General features: G+C 49.3%; 2 protein-coding genes across 5 annotated transcripts in view; one reads left to right on the top strand and one right to left on the bottom strand.

Moving 5' to 3' along the window:
• Nucleotides 1-3,752, bottom strand: part of MCU (mitochondrial calcium uniporter) — a 68,521-nt gene extending 64,769 nt beyond the window's left edge. The window contains exon 1 of the mRNA XM_068688199.1: nt 3,595-3,752. Coding sequence (XP_068544300.1) covers nt 3,595-3,750 — 156 coding nt within the window. The 5' untranslated portion in view covers nt 3,751-3,752. The remainder of the gene's footprint in view (nt 1-3,594) is intronic.
• A 3,215-nt stretch (nt 3,753-6,967) lies between these two features.
• Nucleotides 6,968-19,214, top strand: part of MICU1 (mitochondrial calcium uptake 1) — a 79,366-nt gene continuing 67,119 nt past the window's right edge. Inside the window, exons 1-4 of one of the 4 annotated variants that reach the window (XM_068688410.1) lie at nt 6,968-7,075; nt 8,210-8,309; nt 8,824-8,966; nt 10,055-10,143. The gene's annotated coding sequence lies outside the window, so the exon portion shown is untranslated. Of the gene's footprint in view, nt 7,076-8,209; nt 8,327-8,823; nt 8,967-10,054; nt 10,144-19,214 lie in introns of all 4 variants that reach the window. The other 3 variants (XM_068688408.1, XM_068688407.1, XM_068688411.1) reach the window with 3 other exon arrangements.

Raw genomic sequence — 19,214 nt, forward strand, 5'->3', positions numbered from 1 at the left:
TCTCCACTTCAGCATCCCTTCAAAACCTATTTTGTTCCATAAGAATGAATGAGACTAAGAGAACATTTTCGCCACTTTCATACACCAAACAAGTCTCTCCGGTCATGCCCCTTTAACCTTTGGGTTGTGCAAAATACCCCAAAGCAACCTAATAGAAAAGCTAAAGCAGTACAAGATTTCCAACTTAGCTCCACTGCTGTATAATTAACGACGGGCAGATTCCCTTTCCTCATTTGAGGTTAAAGTGCTGGGAAAGTTCTCTTGTACTTTTGTACCTTTCAAAATAGCATTTGGCCATAGCCTCTGCTGTAACAGAGAACCTGGTATGAGGCAGCAGACCTCGGTTTGCCTTGCATTTTAATCAATTTAGGCAGCACAGAAGTGGGCAAGTGGCAATGACAAGTATATGGAATTGGTACCTTTTAGCCACCCTCTGCCAGGGTGAGGAGAGCAGGGAATCAGCAGGACAGCAAGTACACGTGTGTGGGAAGGAGGTGAGGAAAGGAGGAGAAAAGGGGGCTGCAGTGGAGAGACCCATTTTACAGTTCAGCCAACACTTGCTGGGGCTCTCTACTTCACCAAAGTGCTGCTGTGTGGGGATATATTCGTATTTTAGTTCATGCACATCCCATCTTGACTTCCAAAGTGATGCCAGATGCACCTCTCCTCTTGTCATACAGCATGCATGTCCCTGATGCTATGAAAACAAATGCATCACCCATCCAATGAGAAGGAAAAAATCAGAGACCGCAAAAGACAGTCAACACAAAACTGTTGTCAAATCTCTACGTGGGCTTTTATAGTGAAGTCCTGGGGAAGGGTTTAATTGAGTGTTCTGCATCCCAGCATGGCAAACACTTGAGGTCAGGGTGGGCAACGATCCAGCGAGCGTAATTGTTTTATGCCCCTCCAATCCATTGGACAGCCAACAGCTCCTCAGCTTTTTAATCTTTCATTTGAAAATTATGATCAGCACTAGGCAAGATCAGGAAAACACGGGCCCAGTTAATTAACGAAGCCCTCTAGTTTCCCTCCTCAGCAAAAAACGCAGACACCACACCAAAATGTTCTTCCAGCTCTCACTATCCTGGCAGTCAGTCACCACCTCTGCATGCATTTTGTGAGCCCCCAGCTTCACTCATTAATTAAATTGGTTCCAGGAGAGAGGGAAGCATGGCGATAAACCACGGCCTGTCGCAGCGAGGGCAGGAGATGGTTACAGGGCCCACCAGGGACATCACAGTGACCAACAGCTCCTCTGGAAGGGGATGCTGCAACAGTTTCAGCCACAGCATGGAAAATAGAGCCGAAAGTTTTACCTACCAGCACCGATGTGGCCTGCTTCCTGGGACTTCCCACACCCCAGGACACCTTTCCTTGGGATTTCCTCTCTGGGATTTCCCACAGCAGTACCCGCACTGCGTAGGTGACCCCGGTCCTCATCTCGTGCAGATTTTGCAACCCACCTGCTGTCTGCTAGCTCCTGGAAATCCAACTGCTGTTCAGTTCAGTCCCTATAGCCCCCCACGCTCCTTTTAAGGCCTCAGAGAAGTCACTGAGTCATTATTACTGAATAACGCTTACCCGCCCAGAGTCACTGGGATTAACTACCATAGGAACACCGCATACAGCTGAGCCCTTGCCTCTCCACAGGTATTTTTCTCCAAACTAAAACAACTGATTACACACTAATCCAGCACAGCCGAGCCACCTGGTTACATACCCTAAGAAACACAATGAAGATTAGTCCCTTGTTATGGAAACAAAGCCACACGGATTAAACGTTCGACATGCAAACACAGAGAATTTTATTTAAGCCCTTTGTCTATCGCCAGGTATCCGGAGAAAGCTTCCTAGCAGGCTTTTTTTTGGCACAAAAAGCTGCCTCCTACCCGCACTGCATCCCAGCCGTGCGGAGCTCGTACCTCCAGCAGCTGGCCCCGAGCACCCGCAGCGCTCGGAGCAAGCTTCTCCCACTGCACAGGGAGGTTTCCTCTCAGGAACATCCCCTTGGATTTTCCTGCCATGCTCCCAAGGGCAGGCAGGAAAGGAGCAGCGAGTTTTAAGCAGCAGAAGCTGGTGCAGGACTTTGTCAGCAGGGCAGACGTGGTCTGAATAGGGTCGTAATATCAGTCACCCTTGCCTGAAAACCTTCCCCATCCCTCTCAGCTTCTGAAAGGCTCCGACAAGCCCCAGTACTTCACCTGAGCCCCGTACCTCCCAGCACCGCCATCCCAAGCTTCACAGCCAAGTATTTATCCAGGAGTTCAGACCTCTCTGCTGTTTGAAGTTACCACCACCTCGTTCTTTACCCTTGACCCGTTTTGTGAGGGTTTTCCCTTGGTTTGTCCCCTCACGGTGAAGTAATTTGGTGGTTGCTCTTCCAGCACAGCTTATGTTCCTTCTGAAAGGACTCCTCCACAAGGCCATTTACCATGCCCACCTTTTTACTAGAGAGCTCATTTATCTCTGCTAGGGACAAGCCTTCCTGAGAAGAGCAGAATTGAGGAGAGCAGAATTTATTGGACTAAAAACACACACTGCCCAGACATACCCAATAAAACCACTCTATTAATTATGTCTGTATTATACAAGTTCCTCATACCTATTTTCTAATGCAACCTACAGACGCAGGAAGCTTACACGGCCCAGTCCTCTCACAGAGGAGGATCAATTCCTCATCATTCCTACCTGACTGCTGCTAGTCTGACCTGTCTGGTAACGGAGATTAAACAGCTTCCCCAGGAAATAATTCAGTCTTTCACTACTTTAAGCAATAAAAAGATCCGCAGCACCTAACAGAAGCCCTCTTCTTGCACTGCAAGCCCATTACCTCTTCTCTGACCCAACACAGAACTAAATTTTCTCCTCTGCCTTTGCAGCAGCCTCCTGCTTTATTATGAAGCGCTCTGGTTGCTGTAATTCCTCCTCGGAGATCGCTTGTTGGACTGTGCAGCTCTCAGGTCTCCACCTTCTCCCGGTGCTCCACGAAAGCATAATTCATCTCCTCCGGGAGGAGATGAGCAGGCACGGTACAGCCGCTGCCAAAAGTCAGGGTCAGTGCCCCGGTACCAACCTGCTCGGGGAAGCTTCCAGCTTACCACTACACAGCCGTGACTCCCTGCTGAAAAGGGGCAAAAACCCCAAACCCCATCACCGTGATGCCACGAACAGACAGCGGCAAAGCTGCCAAAAACCCAGGACAAAAAAACCTGGAGCAGTTTCTGATCAGTGAGCCACGGGACGGGAGCAAACCCTCCCCGAGCACCTGCGGGAGGCGGTTTTGGGGCGCCCCCGTACCCCATGGCTTGGGCAGAGCCCTTGGGGCTGATGCTGAGCCGGAGGGGTCACTCGGCATTTTTGGGGGGTCCCCGCGTCCTTTTTGGGGCCGGTACCCCCGGGAGGCTGCCGGGGCGCCACCTGGCGGCCCCGGGGCGGTGCCTGCCGGCGGGGCCGGGCAGGGCTGGGCACGGCCCCCCCAGCACCGTCCCCGGAGGAGAAGCCGCCGGAGCCCGGAGCCCGGAGCCGCCCGGCCGCCGCCCCGGGGGCTCCTGAAGGGCACAGCCCCGCGGCGCCCGCCCCCGCCCCACTCACCGTGCGGTGTCGCTGCTGCTGCCGGCGCCGCGCCAGGGCCGGGAAGCAGCAGGAGGAGGACGAGGAGGAGGAGGAGGCTGCAGGCGCGGCGGGGGAGGCGAGCGCGGCGCGGCGGCAGAGCAGCAGCGGCAGGGACCTGCCCGCCGCCGCCGCCATCGCGCACGGCCCCGGCTCGCTGCGGCGGCGGCTGCACGCCCGGAGGGGCGGGGCGGGGAGAGGGGCGGGGCCTCGGGGAGCGCGGCGGCCAATCGGGAGCCTCCGTTTCGGCGGCGGCCGCCGCGGGGAGACAGGGGATTGGGTGGGGCCCGGCCGGAGCCACGCCCACTGCCCGCGGGAGGGTGGGCGGCGCCGGGAGAGGGCTGGGGGCGGGGCCATGTGAGTGGGCGTGGCTTGGTATGTAAATGGGCGTGGCTAATGGGTGGTGGGCGTGGCCAGAATGAGGGGGCGTGGCCTCCTCCCCGCGCCCATGGGGCACCCTTGGGTGCTGCTGCCCCGCAGCACCTGCAAGGCAAAGCGGCAGCGCCTCCGCCCCGAACCTCCTCCATTTTGGCAAATATGCTCGGAATTTAACCTAATTTTGTAAATTTGGCATCGCCAAAAGGCCCTCCTCCAGGTTTGTCCTAGAAACTGCTGCCAGAGTTTCCCTACGAAAGGGCTGGTTGGGATTTGGCAGCCTCCCGCATTCCTGAAGAGTCATCGCTGCCTATTTATGCCTCTGGAAAATGTGTTTTTTAATGGGGGTTCATTAAAGTCTGAGGAGGACCAGCCTAAAGTGCATCTGGAAGCAACTAAAATTATCTCGAAGGCCTAAAATTAACCTCACCCACGGCAAGTCCTCCCTCCAACGGAGACGCCTGAGCACGCGCCGGGCTGAGTTTGCACATGAAGCGGTGTCACGGCCGCGAGCGCTGTGGAGAGTCACGGCTCTCCCCTCGGCTGTTTTGCAAACAATTGCAAGTTGCAATTCCACGCTCTGCCAGAGAAAGTGCCCCAAATGGGGTTTCCTCTTCAGGTACCTCCCTGGAGACTCTGCTGCGAAAGCATCGCTGCTCCAGCCACAGAGCGCAGTGCAGTTGCTCTGTAAGTGCCACCATATATAACTAGAGAGTCCATCTGTAGTGCCACAGGAAGCATTTCTGCAGCAGCATTTCAGAAAGGGGCTGTGATTAGAGCAAAGCTTGGCTTTTATTGCCCCCAAGTTCTCAAGAATGCACCTCGTCTCCACTGCTCGTCTCCCAGGACAGCCACTGAAGAGCTTGTTGTGATGGAAAATGAAGCAAGTAAGGCCTGCGAGACACAAGCCAGCAGTTTCTCTGGTTACTTCCTGAGCCGTGCTGAAGGACGTTCTGGTTTCCAAACTATAGCAGCAGCATGGGAAGGCTAAGCCCATCTTGGGATGAAATCAGCTTCTGGGGGAAAAAGTCTGTTTTTATAAATCAGCTTTTTTCCACCCAGGGGAGCAGGAAGCTTCAAAGACATGCCCTGGAGAAACACAGAAAACGATTAGATAAGGCTGAAAGGACAGAAAAGGAAAAGAAAAAACTCCTCCTGCACCTTTCTGACCTAGGGGAGCAACGCCCACTTCCCCAGATCCTTGTCTCTGATGATTTATTTTCAATCTGCCTCATTTCCTTCCCAGCCCACAGGTAAAAGCTCCCCCTCCATGACATTTCCTGAATCATCAAGCTCACCATTGCTGGGGGAGGCTTTCAGGAGGTCCTGCCCTGCTGCTCCCGCTCTCTTTTGCATTGAGTTAAAGGTTTGGTTGATCAGAAAACATACGAAGATGTTAGCTGGTGACCACGGTACAAAAGCAGCCCGAATGTGCACAGGTCAACTAAACAACTTCAAATGCCTTTTTTCTTTCCAGAAAAAGAAAAGGGAGACTACAGAGCAGCATCAGGAAAAAAAAAAAAAATGAAGAAATAGTAGGGCATCATTAATGTCGCACAGCCTGGCTTACCTCTGAGGGTGCAAGAGACTTGTAACAGGGCACAATTTCTATTTAATTCCCAATTCAGGAATTGCTGCACTGCAGTAACATTGGCTCTCACTTCAGGGCTGGAGTAGAAGTGCTCATCTGGACCCTGAAGAGTTACACACTTCTACAACGATGCAAGTGTTCAATTTCTCTTCACGGTGCTATTCTTCTTTTTCTTCCTTGCTCTTGGATCATTTTTAAGCGCTGAGGCTACTCCTGTCATCCTTCTGGTCCAGGTGTGAATGCGTGTAAACTAAAAATTCCTCCAGGAGAGGAAGGATCAGGGAGATGCATCATCTCAGGCAGGGATTTCTATTCTAAGAACACCAAAACAACAGATGCTCAGTCTGTTTTCTTTTCAAGAAGGTCGTTTCTAAACAAAATTCAACAAATTCTATCCCAATTTTAAAGACTTTTAATAGCCATTTGTCTAATGATTAAAAAAACCAAAGACTTCCACCACATTTTTTGGCCCATTAATTAAATAGGTAACAAATGGAGCAATAGTGGAGGCAGAATTTCCACACTTTTCACCACAACTAAGGAAAAAAGTTGCCCCAAATAAAGTGTTTTGAGACCAGGAGCATGATAAGCAGCTCAGGCACAGTCACACAACAAAACTGGGATTTTTCAGACTGGTTTCCCAGGAGCTGTTTTGGGGAAATTTAGGCCAATTCTCTCAGAAACGGGCCAACTCTTTTGGGGGGCTGCTGTGACTTGGTACGTACACGCCTGAGGCCCTACACACAGGCTGTTTGGACCATGTGTATGGGTTCCTGAGATACAACATACCAGCCTTTTAGGGCTGATATGTTAAAACTATACCTTTTATAGTCCTTTAGGGACTTATATACACACAGATATACACACAGGCCCTTTCAGGCCCTGTAACTACATATGCGTCCCTCAAAGCCTATACATTAGCTGCTCATGTGCCATTACTAGGCCTGTCAGGATCTATATGAAGTGGTTTAGACCCTATAGACACAGGACTTTATATGTATGATATATATATGATATATTTATGATATATTTATGATATATATATGATATATATATCCCCCTCAGACCCCAGTGAGGGGCCTTTTTATTGGGTATAAATCCCTCAGACCCTATTTACAGTGACTTCACAGGATGTACGTAAATCCTTCAACCCCACACAACCCCCTTTCCTAACCTATGTATATAAAGATGCAGAAATAGCTATATTTGTATAAAAATATATAAAAATACGGCCCTCAGGGCTCATGCACACGCCTTCCAGGACCTGCCCGTAGCCCCCTCCCCACATTCACCCGACGTTTTCAAGCACCCCCCCCTCCGCCCCCCCACGCCCCCTCCCCACCAGCACCACCCAACCCCAGAAGCCCCCTCCCCAGCCCCTCAGCCTCCCTTTTCCCCCCTCCCACCCCCGTCCACGCTCCCCTCTCCATACACCCCTTCCAGGACCTCCCCAGCCTGAGGCGGGCGGGGCCTGGCAGGGGGCGGGGCCGCGCTGAGGTGAGCGGGGCCCGGCGGGCGGGGGGCGGCCGGGCCGGGGGCTGGGGGGGGGCTCCGCCGGGTCGGGGGGCGCAGCCCGGGCACGGGGCGCTGGGAGCCCCCCTCCGGCCGGGGCAGGGCTCTGGGGATGCGGCTGGGCCGCGCTGAGGGGAGTTGGGGGCGTTAATGGGGTTAAAGGGGTTAATGGGGGCGTTATTGGGGTTAATGGGGGCGTTAATGGGGTGTTTGGGGGCGCTGAGGGGGTCTCCCCGTCCCCGCCCCTCATCGCGGCCCGGCGGCTGTTTGTGTGAGGGGGGATTTGGGGAGTGACGCCGGAACCCCCTGCTGTGGGGTGCTCCCACAGAGTGGGGTTTGTGGGCTCTGCAGCGAGCTTTTGGGTGCTTTTCCCCCTTTTTTCCCATTTTTTTCCGCACTAAGATGCGAAGTTTTTAAAGTTTTGTGGTGCTTCGGGCGTGTGGAGCTTCCCGGGCGGGGCTCCACCAAAACAGCGACACCCCTCTGCCTCAGAACAGGGCGAGCTGAAACCCTAAGGAGCTACACCACCACTGAGACCCCTCCCCAAACCCCCAGGGATCCGAGACCCTCCCCAAAACCCCAGGGAACTCAGACACCACCCCTTAAACCCCAGGGAATTACCCCCACCCCCAAAAAAACAACAAAAAACAACAGGACATCAAGATCCCCCTCCCAAAGCCCCCAGGGAATTGAGACCCCCCCAAAAAAAAAACCCAAGGGAATGGAGACCTCCCTAAACCCCCAGGGACCTAAAACCCCAGCCCCTTTAAAGCACATCTTATGAGGGGGGAGCCCCCCGAAGCCTCCTGTTTCCCCTCCTGACACTGCAAAACGCTGTGGGTGGTGTCAGCCCTCGGCACAGCCTGGCTGTGGGCTCCAGGACGGTGTTTTCCCACTAAAAATCCTATAAGAGGGCAAATTTTGTGCATCAGTGAGCGTCTGGGTGCTGGATGGTAAAACGAGTTCCCCCAGGAGCCTGGCACTTGAGATTATTTTGCTGTGAGTTGGTGACTTGTGTCTCAAAAAGAGCCTGGGTGCCAGCGAGGAGGTTTTCTTCAAGTCCTTGCTGCTTCTAAAATTAGCTTACTTTCTCTCTTTTTTTTTTTTTTATGTTATTAGGTATCCTAAAAGCTTTTAGCATCCGAAACCTCACTGCCTGCTTTCTGGCAGCTCCCGCTGTGCCATCGAGCTGGTAAATGCCTGTATCGACGGGTGAGAGGTAGGCGAAAGTGCGAGGTGAGCGGTTCTGGTGCTGGTGAGAGGCCTCTGGCACTGGTGCTTTTGGGGTGCACGGCTGCTGAGTGTTGTAGGGAAGCAGCTGGGTGCTGCGTGGGTGTTTATTGTGGATTTCCACTGGCTTTTGAGGCCTTTAGGTGCAGTTGTAGAAGCAGCAGCTGGTGCTAGTGAAGTGACTCATCTTTGAGAGGTGAGAAAAAGGCTTTTAATAGGGCTTGCAGTGTATTTGGGAAGTTTTATAGGATGGCAGCTGTGCTGGCGAAACAAGGCACTGGCACGCTGTGGCTTCTTCCCCTGTGCCCTGTTGCTAGTGCTGCTTGTAACTGTGATTGCTTCGTTATTAATAAACCGTAGGGGTTGTGCTTAGATCCAGTGCTCAGCTTCTCCTGCCCGAAAAGCCTGTAGTGAAGCGAGCATCGTGTCCCCACAGGCGAGGAGAGGCTGGGAGATGCTCGGGGTGGGTGCTGGCTCTTTCACTCTCCCACTTTGTCCCAAAGCGTGATGTGAGGACATCCCGGCAGGCAGGACAGCTGGAAATCTTGTCTCCCTTTGAAGACACCGCGAGCTGGCTGGCTGAGGAGGAGTCAGGAGGTGTCCCCTTGCTGTCAGGTGGCTCCCAGCCCAGGCAGGCACGTTAAATGTGAGTGCAGCTCTCACGTGCTCTGCTGCTGGTGGCTTAGGAAAGACAGCTTGCTCAGGGAGTCACCTATCAGTGAATATCAACCTGTAGGGCCAGCTGAGGAACAAGGAATCCCTCTAAACCCCCCCCCCATCTGATGTGTGTTTGGTGAAAAGCAAGGAACAGCCAAAGGTTCTGGGGAGCTTTCCTGGTGACTTTGGTTTTCCCCTACAGCCCCCTGCAGCAGAACTGTCTTAAAGCACTCATGGTTAGCCCACAGCACTCGTGGACTCCTTTGTAGGGAGCTGGGTTGCCTCAACACTGCTGGGATTTGATTTTGTTCTGCATTGTGTCTGAGACTCTTAGAGAAAAAGTAATTTTCTTGTGCCAGCAGTCTTTGGGCTTTGCTGGCAAAGCAAAGTGGGATGGTGGGGAAGGGGCAGGGAGCAGAAGTAGCTCTGAATGTGCCGTGTCCTGCAAAGTGTGGAGTCCCTGCTCCCTAGTTTTGATTTATTTTTATTGTTGCAGTGAATAATTGCCAACAGGGTTGTTGCCAGGGCTACTGGAATTGTTGCTAATTTAGTTTTTAAAGCTCATGTCAAAATGTTTTCTTTAATACCTGTTCGTTAAACAGCTTTGGTTTCACTGAACAGCCAAACTATTTGATGTGCACCTCGTCTTTTGAAGAACCTGCGAGGTGAATTTAGGTTAATAAACTGCTGAGAGCATAGAAAGGCTTGATTTGCATCGCGACATGATTTACCTGTGCTGTATTTCCCTTTAGTTTCATGAGCCACTTGGGAAAGGGGGTAAAACTGAGTGAGAGCATCAAAGCCCAGCTTTGCTGGGCTTTCTCCTGTCGAAACCCAGGTGCCAGCTCAGACTTGAGCTAAAGCAAAGGCCTGGCTGTTTTTTTTTCAGTAGCATGACCATTTTTTCCTCTTCTGGCTTTGTTTGGCAGGCAGCGTGAGGTGCGAGCGCTACAGCGGGAGTACTGGGGGTGATGTGTGTGAGCACTGCTATGCCGAGCATGACTGCCAGGAGGGAAACTATATGAAACCTGCTGCTGCCGAGAGTTTTAATCTTTATGATGTTTCCTCTCTTTTTAGAACACAGCCTTACAGTTGCTGAGAGAACTTCCTGCGCTCTCCATGACTGCTTGACCCACCAACAGGGAGCGAATACGCCTACGAGACAGGTAAGGATGGTGCTGCTGCCTGTTGGGGCCCTTCTTTCCCTTACTTTTAATTGTGCTGAACTAATTATCTGGCTGACATTTACCCCTCAAGCTGCCCTGCTTGGAATTACTCCCATTCTGAGGGCTTGACCCAGAATTTTCCCCCGTGCTGCAGGAAGCAAGGTTTCCTTTCTGCAGGGCGAGGAGTTGTGCTGACATTTTTGTTGGATGCGGGAGGAGGAGTGAAGCAGGCACAGGAGCAAGCAGTGGAAGAATGCTTCCTGGCGTTCCCTGCCAACTCAACCCCAGTTTTACCATCTTGATAAGACATAAAGCAGAAAAACAACTCTCTATTTGTATGTGCTCAGTTAAAACTTTGTGAGCATGGGGAGGTATTTAAAAAAAAAAGTGGAGTGAAGGTGTTTAAACCACATGCTCTGTAGCAAACACTTCCTGGCATCATCCCTGCCTGCTTCTCGGGGATCTGGAGGGGGTGGCCACTGGTTTCATGTGACACCTTTAGGCTTGGAATCATCTGCTTGAATTCTCTGCTGGTTAGAGGTATGCTAGTCTAATGAACATATTCAACAGGTTTTTTTATGTCTGTGTAACCCGTTATCAACTCGTGTTTGCTCTCAGGACGAGGAGAGGTTCCTCCTGTACCTCTTAGGCTGGGAAGCTGACTTCCCCGATAAGCTGCTGGTTGTGGTTGCGTTTTTGGAGGACAGATCAGACCGTTACCCTCGGGCAGTTTAACAAGACAAGCTGCAAGACCTGCAAACAGTTTGGAGTCTCAGGGGGCATGGGATAAGTGCTGAAGGTGTTTTTGGAGATTGGTGTCTTTTGGAAGGCATGCAGGGTTCATACCAGTTCGGTCTGTTGTGTTTCTCCTCAACAGCGTATGTAAGCTGCACTTATTACAGGCTTGCCAAGTACTTCAGGGTTTGGTTTATTGGTACTTGTGAGCAGGTTTTATGTCCATAAGAAGATATGTTTAGGGTGCAGAACCCTGTGCTGAGCTTAAAACCAACTCGATTCCACCTTTTGGCACACCCAAAGCCTTGGGGGACCCCACTGCGTGCGTTCGGGGCAGCCCCTACCAGCTGGCTTCCTTCCCCTTGGCAAGGGGCGTGCTCTGCCTAGACTAATCTTCAATTACTAGCATTTAATATCACTGCATTACTTTGAAAGGCCAGGATAAGCCTTGCTTTGAGGCAGTATTCCATGAGCAGTACATTTTTCAGCTGATATTTGAGGGACCCGTCAGTTATGTTTAGATCCAGAATGTGCAAACAGCTATTCCTGTATTTCTCAAGCAAAATAACAGTCGTGTGGCAATCGTGCTAGGTCTGTTACAGAAATGTTGTTGGATGCTCTTCCATTTACTGCAGTAACACTTCCTGAGATGGACTGGACCGGGATATAAAAATACTTACTTAATTCTTCCCAGTTTTCAGTGCCTTTGTTGGTGCATGGCGTTTTAACACAGTTCAGGGTGGTAACTCTGGGAGAATGCTTCTGCACCGCAAAATGAGGCTGTAAAGTCTGAGCTGCAACAAACTGTCTAAGCACATACCATCCAAAAGCCTTTGACAGGTTTGTCCTCAGTGGAAGAGATTTAAGGTGCTATAAAATGGAAAAAAAATAGGCAGTTGGATGGTTCAGATCATGTAGTATTTCACTGCAACTTCTGCGAAACTGCCTGAAAAGTCCTTGACTAGTAAATTCGGAGTTACCTTGGCCTGCTTCCTCGTCGGTGACGACGGTGACTGTTTTTCCCCAAGGAAATCTATTGTAGAGTTTTCCTTTGTGTGTTCTGGGTTGAACCTCTGTCGAGAGTAATGGGGTAACTGGGTGTGCTGGGGTGGGAACACACAGCCAGGGGCAGGCGAGCTGCTCGTGGTGGTGTATGAGAGCCATGGATGTGTAGCCTGCAAAGTCTTGTGTAAACGGCCTTTGTTTCACTGCAGGGCTTCCTCGCTGTCCCTGTAGCCTCTGCCAGCTTGTCGCCCTTCTTCTGTCCCCCAGCAAACACATCCAGGTGATGGGTTTCAGGTTTTGTGTTTTAAATAGGAGATAGCTGGCTTCTCTGGTGGTTTTAAGTCTCCATGGTCACGTAAGCTCAAACCCTTGGGTTTTGCCTCTTACTGATAGAATTTATAGGCCTTTAGCACGAAACCCAAGACCATCAAGTAGACACTTTTGGTGGACTGTGAGGACAAAGCCCTGCTGAGGGGTGCTAGGCTTTTCGGCTCGCCTGGATGTCATCCTGCAGCGTGGGATGTGGTGGGAACCTGTCTCCTTTTTCTCCTCTCACGTCTGGATTAGTCCAACAACCTGTTGCTGGAACAGCAACTGCAGCAGATCAGACTTGCTTTTCTTTTTTTTTGGCTGTCAGTGCTCTTCTATTAAATTAGCAAGTAATTCCTGCCTGGTGGATGAAATGCAGATGCTTCAACATTTGTGTTTGTTTTGGTGATATTTGTATTTAAAAGCTGTTGGGTACATTAAAGTGTGGCTCTCTGGCCAGGAGAGCAATTTTCTAAAGAAGCAAGTGGCTGTGGCAGGGTTGGGTGATGTTTCTGTGGCAGACAGTGTGGCAGGGAGAAATGATTGTGTATTAACAACTCATTTTTCTCCACATTGTAGAGGAAAAAAGGTATAGACTGCGTCATACCAAATTCTGGGATGATTCTCTGCCTGTCTACCTACAAAAAGAAATGTTTTTTTCAGGAACTGAATGTGTATCAGCAGATATCTCGTCTAAATTAACACATTCACAGCGTAGTGGAGCTTTATTTTTTTTCTGTTTACTTTTTTTTTTCCTCCCTTCATCTTTTTGTTTTGAAATGTTTATTCACAAAGAATTAACATCACTTTTCTCAGAGCCAAGTAAGCTGTAAACACCTCTTAAATCTCCTTTAGCTGCTGTAGGATTTGTTGTCCGCGTGCTGTACAGGTAGGTGGCTGTCAGCAGCACAAGCTTCAGGGAGGGTCTTTCATTTGGTGTCAAACTGAGGAATCCTCAGGAAAAAGGAGCAACAAGTGAAAAACAAACAAGCAGTCCCCGTAGGGTGCCCAGGGGGACTGCTTTACTCTGCTCCAGTGTGTCTGATGTAGAATTTGCTTTCTCATCGTCCCAAACATCACCTTTCTTGGTTCAGGTTGCCAGCTCACATCCCATCAACACAAACTGCAAGGCAAGTTAAATCACTGGGGTCATTAAGCAGATGTTTTCCTGCTGGCTGTGATTTTCTGCAGAAAAAAAGGCACCAGTGTTTCCTACCCCTGCACCAACAGCTCTCTGACAAAGCTTTGCTCCTTCAAATCAGTTTAATTTTTTTTCCTCCTGTGAAAACGCCTCTACGCTGCCTGTTTCTGTGGCTGCTCAGGCATTTGCAGAGATGGCCTGATTATTTGAGAATGGTTATTTGGGAAAGAAAACTTCACTTTGGGCTAATAAAGGTAGAAGCAGCTCAATAAGCAGGGTCATTATCTTTAATAAGGGATGAGGTAAGATTGTTTTACAGCTCCGATAGTTACTAACTGGCTTCTGTGGAAAGGCTACTGAGGAGGCTGTTTCTGGGGATTATGGTCATGTTTTCTGTGTAGAAAAGCCCCAGGAATGGGCTAATTGGTTTATATGTGTCTGAGTGCGGTTTTCTTTCGTTGCTTGGAAGCTGCAGTTCCTGGTGCCTGCCTCCATCCCCAAGTCCTCTTCAGCCAGGTTGGACGTTGCTGCTCAGCTTGCCAGGCAGGCGCTGCTCCTGCGCTCTAAAATGGGGCCTAAACTAAACTTAGTGCAGTTTTTAATTAAACTAGAAGTTGGCACCACGGCTTTTACCCTAAGGATGCCTTAGGTGTCTGAAGATGCCTGGGTAAAAATCTGTCCCCGGTGGGTAAATGCTCCTGCCTCCCTTCCCAAGGCAAGATCAGGACCTAGTTAATTACTGGATTACCTAGGAAATAAACATGTTGTGATTACTAATATTGCAGCATTAAAGCTAGATTGAAAATCTTGTGTGCTTCTCTACTCAGCACTAACAATCAATGAAATTATTTTCAGTTTTGTTGTGTTTTTTTAGAGCAGCTGATAGTAACAGAAACCTCCATTTCACTTAATTACTGCTAACAATGTGGATGTGCACATTAAATTGAGGGAGAATACACGTAAAAGTGGTGGTAGTGCAGGCTTGATTCCACCTAGCCATGTTTTTGCTGTTTTATTTCTTGCTTTGAGAACCTCATAATGCTGAATGGATCCATTGGACAGAGTAAAAGCAACTTGGGAGACGAGGGTGCCGTAAATAATGGAATATTGATGGGTAAATGGGCGTCCTAAGTGAGCCATGTTAATGGCAGGGTGATTGCTGAACGCTCACATGTGTTCCAGGGCAATGTTAGGCTGAGATTTGAAACACCAAGAGCTTCCTGATCAGCACCCAGGGCTTTCTGCGTGAATCTTTGAGAGTTTAAAGCTACCAAGAATCTCTGTGCTGAAGCTGGAGGTTGGCCAGAGCAGGTTTGACGTGCACAAACAGCAAGACGTGGCCAGGAAGCCCTTGTCCTATGCCTTTCCCACCATGGCAAGGTGCTCCAGAGTTTGTCCAGAAAGGAGTGCAGGCATAAACGATAGCATAGGGGGCAATCTTTGAGCTCTGACCGTCTGATTTATTTCCTGACTGGTTCACTTTCAGGACTGAGGTGCTTAGGAAGAGGTGAGCCATTGCTGTAACGACAATTAAAAAGAAATTGCCGAGCTGTGGTCTAGGTTTCTGTTAAAGATCTGGCAGTGTGAGGAATTGATGCTTTGTAGGCAATCAATCAGCCTCAACTGTGCTCTGAAGCAAGCGCAGTTCCCCTCCCTGCTGAAATGGATGTGATCAAGTGTTGCCCCGAACTCAAACCCGGGAAGAAATTGCTTCTGCTGTTAGATTTCATCTTCATTCTCAAAACTGATTTATGAGCCTTGGGAAGTTAATAACTTCAGTAACGTGAGAAATCCCTCATTGGAAAGGAGCACTAGGTAAGCTGGAAATTGGGTGTTGGAGGACAGAAAAAAGCAGGAGGAGTCGGGTCTGTTTTGGGGACGGGAGAAGAAATGAATCCAGACTCTTCTGTAGGTTGAGTTCACCTCTGGGGTGAACCTTTCTATGAGTTACACTTGTGCAGGTCTCTGAACAGTACTAGGGTCAAACGGGAAGTGAGGAGGAGTCGAAATAACTTGTGTTCAGGCCAACTTCATGCTGCACAGGTTGCAGAAACAGTGCTCATCGACAGGAGTGAAACGTGCACATGCAGACATGATTTTGAGAAACCTGCAGCTGAGGCCTGCTGCAAAAGCACAGAACGTGTTAATTTGCACCAAAGGCAACCAAAACGCCTTCAGCCTGAGTGGCCCTTCATATCCCGAGGGTGCCTTCGTGTCTGCTTTTCCTGTTAGATTTTAATGCCACTCCCAGTTGGGCAGGTGCATGATTTGAGTGTTTGGGTGGAGGCAGCTTTGGTCCTTCCTGCTTTTTGCATCTCAATCCCATCTAAGTATCTCAAGCCAGCATGCTCATATTATTAATTTTGTGGTCTTAAGCTTAAATTGGTTAACACAGCTTCGGGGCACTGGCCATCCCTTCTGCCTGGCCCTTAGGATGAGAAGCGTGGCCCCGAGCTGGCAGCTTGTGGCACCTCAGTGCAGCCCCACTGCTCCTTGTGAGGCTGCTGAGTGATGGGCCTGCAGAACAAAGGCAGAGCTCGCTGCAGAGCTGAGATGGAAATAGGTGAGGAACTCTCCTCTGGTGGCTGCTGGGCTGTCTTGGTGTGCTCTGACAATGTCAAGCTTGGGTTTTTAATAAACACGTGGCTCAAGAAAGCCCTTCCAGTGGCCCCGTCTGTGCCCGTGCCTGCAGAAGAGTTTGTGCCTAAGCAAAGCCTTGTAAATGCAAATCTTTTTTTTTCGAGATGATCTTACTATGTAAATATTTTTCATTTAAATTTCCAATTGACATTCTGCACCAACGCGCACGCTTGCCATGTCGTGGTGAAACTGTTCAAACACGAAGTGCCTGCGAACCCTTCCCTGATTAAAAATTAAACACCCATCAGCTTAGTCGGTTGCTGCTCTTCCTCTCACATGCTTGCACCACCGAGGCCAGCCTCAACACCAAGCAGTTGTTTGAAGCGTGCTCTGCCTTTCAAAAAGGACCACGCTGAGCTCTGTGGGGCAAACAAGTCCCCCTTCCCCAGGCTGGGCTCTCAGTCCTGAAGCCATCAGCTAACTGGGGTGCTGGAAAAGCAGCAGCAAGTCTCTTTGTTCTTTTTGGTACATATATAAAAAACAGAGAGAGCTGAGATCCTGCAGGCAGACATCTTGGACTCCTGATGCTCTAGACGTGGCATGAGGGGGAAAGCAGAGAGCCTGAGTTTCCTTGCGAAACATGCTGATGGAGAGGGGGTTGTTTATGGAAAATAAAACATCCGCGTTCAGCAGGAATGCATATAGCTGTTGACATAATTTGCATTTCTTTTTTTAAAGCTATTTGCATGTCGTCCGCTTGAACGATGCCCGTTGTATCTGGGCTTGGAAGCGGCGCTTTTCTAGCGGGTTTGTGGGTTTCCTGAATTTCAGATGCCAGCACATGTCGTGTTACGTGACAAATACAAGAGGATTCACTCTGCCGGAGCTGGGGCAGAAACCCGTTAGCTGCAGTGATGTGCGTGGGGACAGCCAGAGACCGAGGTGCTTTGTCAGGTCTCTCAGCAAGGGAAATCCGTTTCTGGCTCTGGGGTGTGGTGGTTTTGTTGGTTGGGTTGGTTTGGGGTGCTTGGAAGTGGCTCTGAGGAGGGAGCTTTGAGGCGTATTGAATGAAGTCACCAACAAACAAAAAAATGACCTACCTGTAGATCCCAAATGGCCTGATTGTAGCAGTAACCTGAACAGGCTGCTAGCACATCAAGAAAACTTGTTTGGTGCCAGTTTTTACTGCTCTCAGGTTAAGGCTTTTCTGAGCTACTCTATAAAAAAAAAAAAATAATAATTTCTTGTATTAAACCATGCAAAAACTGTGGGTCTGTTTCTTACAGCAAGCTGTAACCACGTCAGTTCTTGGGAGTTTTGTTCTTTATCCCAGTTCTAGTCCTCATCCCACTGGAGATCGTGGTGTTAAACTCCTGGCTGCTGTAGGGCAAGATGCTTATTTTCAACCTCTTGGGAAGTTCTCACCTGCTTTTGAGTGATCTTGTCTTAAATGCCAGGAGGTTTTAACAAAACCTACCTAATAGGGTGGCGATCATGATAAAAAATTGAGACTTTGTAAAATTACAGATGGGAAGCGTGGAAAACTCAGCCTCCCAAGTGCTTTTTTGATCTACGGTAAGTATATTCTTCATTTTGGAGTTGTTAGGGAAGCTGTGTGCTGCAAGTCCCAGGCAGCTGCTACCACGTGGGCCCTGTCTAGGTAAATATCCCAGTGCCAAGAGTGGGGATAACTTGGACAAAGCTGGTAATTCAGGGTTTCTTGGGGCTCAGTGCATTTATGCAATATGAAAGCCACCAGGCTGAAATCTTGTAAAATCTTTTACAGCTAAAGAGTCAGCACCGTGGGGCTCGGTTTCTCGTTTTGACTGATGAAATGATCCTGGCAGCGCTTCCTTCTCCGTTACGTCTTGTGCATGTGGAGCTGTAATTAGGAAGGGGGAACTCGACTGAGGGCCACATTAGCTCCTCTGTGAAAATAAACACTCGCAGATTTTTCTCTGCGTATGTAACAAATTCATCCCCGGAGAAGAGACGGGAACATCAGGTTTGTGTAGGATGGAAATAATTTGAAACAAGAGCTGGTTTTCATAACAAAATCTTCTATTGTTCCGAGCTGGAGAGGATTGGAGAACAGGCACTGCCGGCTTGCTGAATTCCATTAAAACTTTGATTTTAAGCCTATTTATTTTTAAAGGAATCAACAAAACGGTGATGCTGACTGCAGGCTTAGTCATTAACGTGTGCCCAGAGGAATACAAACTCCGTGCTGCTCAGAGAGGCAGAGCTGGGCCGGGACAGCACGGACAGGGGAGCAGGGTGCATCTCTGCTGGCATTGCGTTGCACAAGCAGGTAGAAACCACCAGTTGTACCTTCATTTTTGTCTTCCGTGGCGATTTATTCACTGCCTGGCAATGTTTGAGCAGAACAGCAAGAATGGGTAATGAAAGTGGAAAAAAAAAATCAGGCCACCGCTTTCCATTTCTGGTGTTTTCGCTGGCCCTGGGAATTCTTCCAAAATTCTGCTCGCAACTTTTTCTTACATCAAGGCCTTTCCATGCTTTGTCGTGCATGGGTTGACCCCTGTGATCAGAAGACTGAATTTGCATCTGTTTAAAGTAAAACCTTTTTTCCCCAAACAACCAGAAAAAAAAAGGGCAGCTTTCCTTTTTAAAGTGAACATTTGCCCTCAGCCTTCAATTTTGCGAGCTAGCAAAAATTGCTTCGGCTCCTATAGCTCGGGTGTGTTACCAGGTCACGTTTCTGCAGCTCGGATTTCTCCATTGTAATAATGTTTAGATTTGTGGGTCTGGTTTTTCATTCGTCTCCGAAGTGTTGTGTGTGTAACAGGGTACAGATTGTATTTTATGAGCTTTGACATTTTGAAAGTTGCCTGCTACTTAAAGTTGAATATAAATGTTTTGCTCCAGGCTAGCTAAAAAAAAAAAAAAAGTGGTTTAAGAACAGTAGGGTTTTCTTGGGGAAGCTTAAAATGAATGAGGTTTTTCCTACCGGGTTGGTTTGCTTGTTATTTGGTTTAACTTGCTTTCTAAAATCCGTCTGTCTTTCCCTCTGGCAAATGGCCATTACTCATTTGGTGTGGTTGCTTTCAAGATCTTCTATGCCCTGGCAGTTGAACAGGGGCGTACAAGTATTTCCTCCTGATGAAATCGGATGGGGAAAGGTTGAAGAGGAATTCAAAAAATGCCGTAAGGGCAGCTAAGTAGGATGTGACAGCAAGGTGTGTTAGCCAGGTGTGTGCCAAGATGTAATACTTCTAATTTGCTGCTTATTAGGCAGGTCACACCCCTATTTCTGAGCAGCTAATGATCAGCTGTGACA

Source organism: Anas acuta, chromosome 7 (genome assembly GCF_963932015.1).
Source record: "Anas acuta chromosome 7, bAnaAcu1.1, whole genome shotgun sequence".
In the NCBI taxonomy this organism is placed as follows: domain Eukaryota; kingdom Metazoa; phylum Chordata; class Aves; order Anseriformes; family Anatidae; genus Anas; species Anas acuta.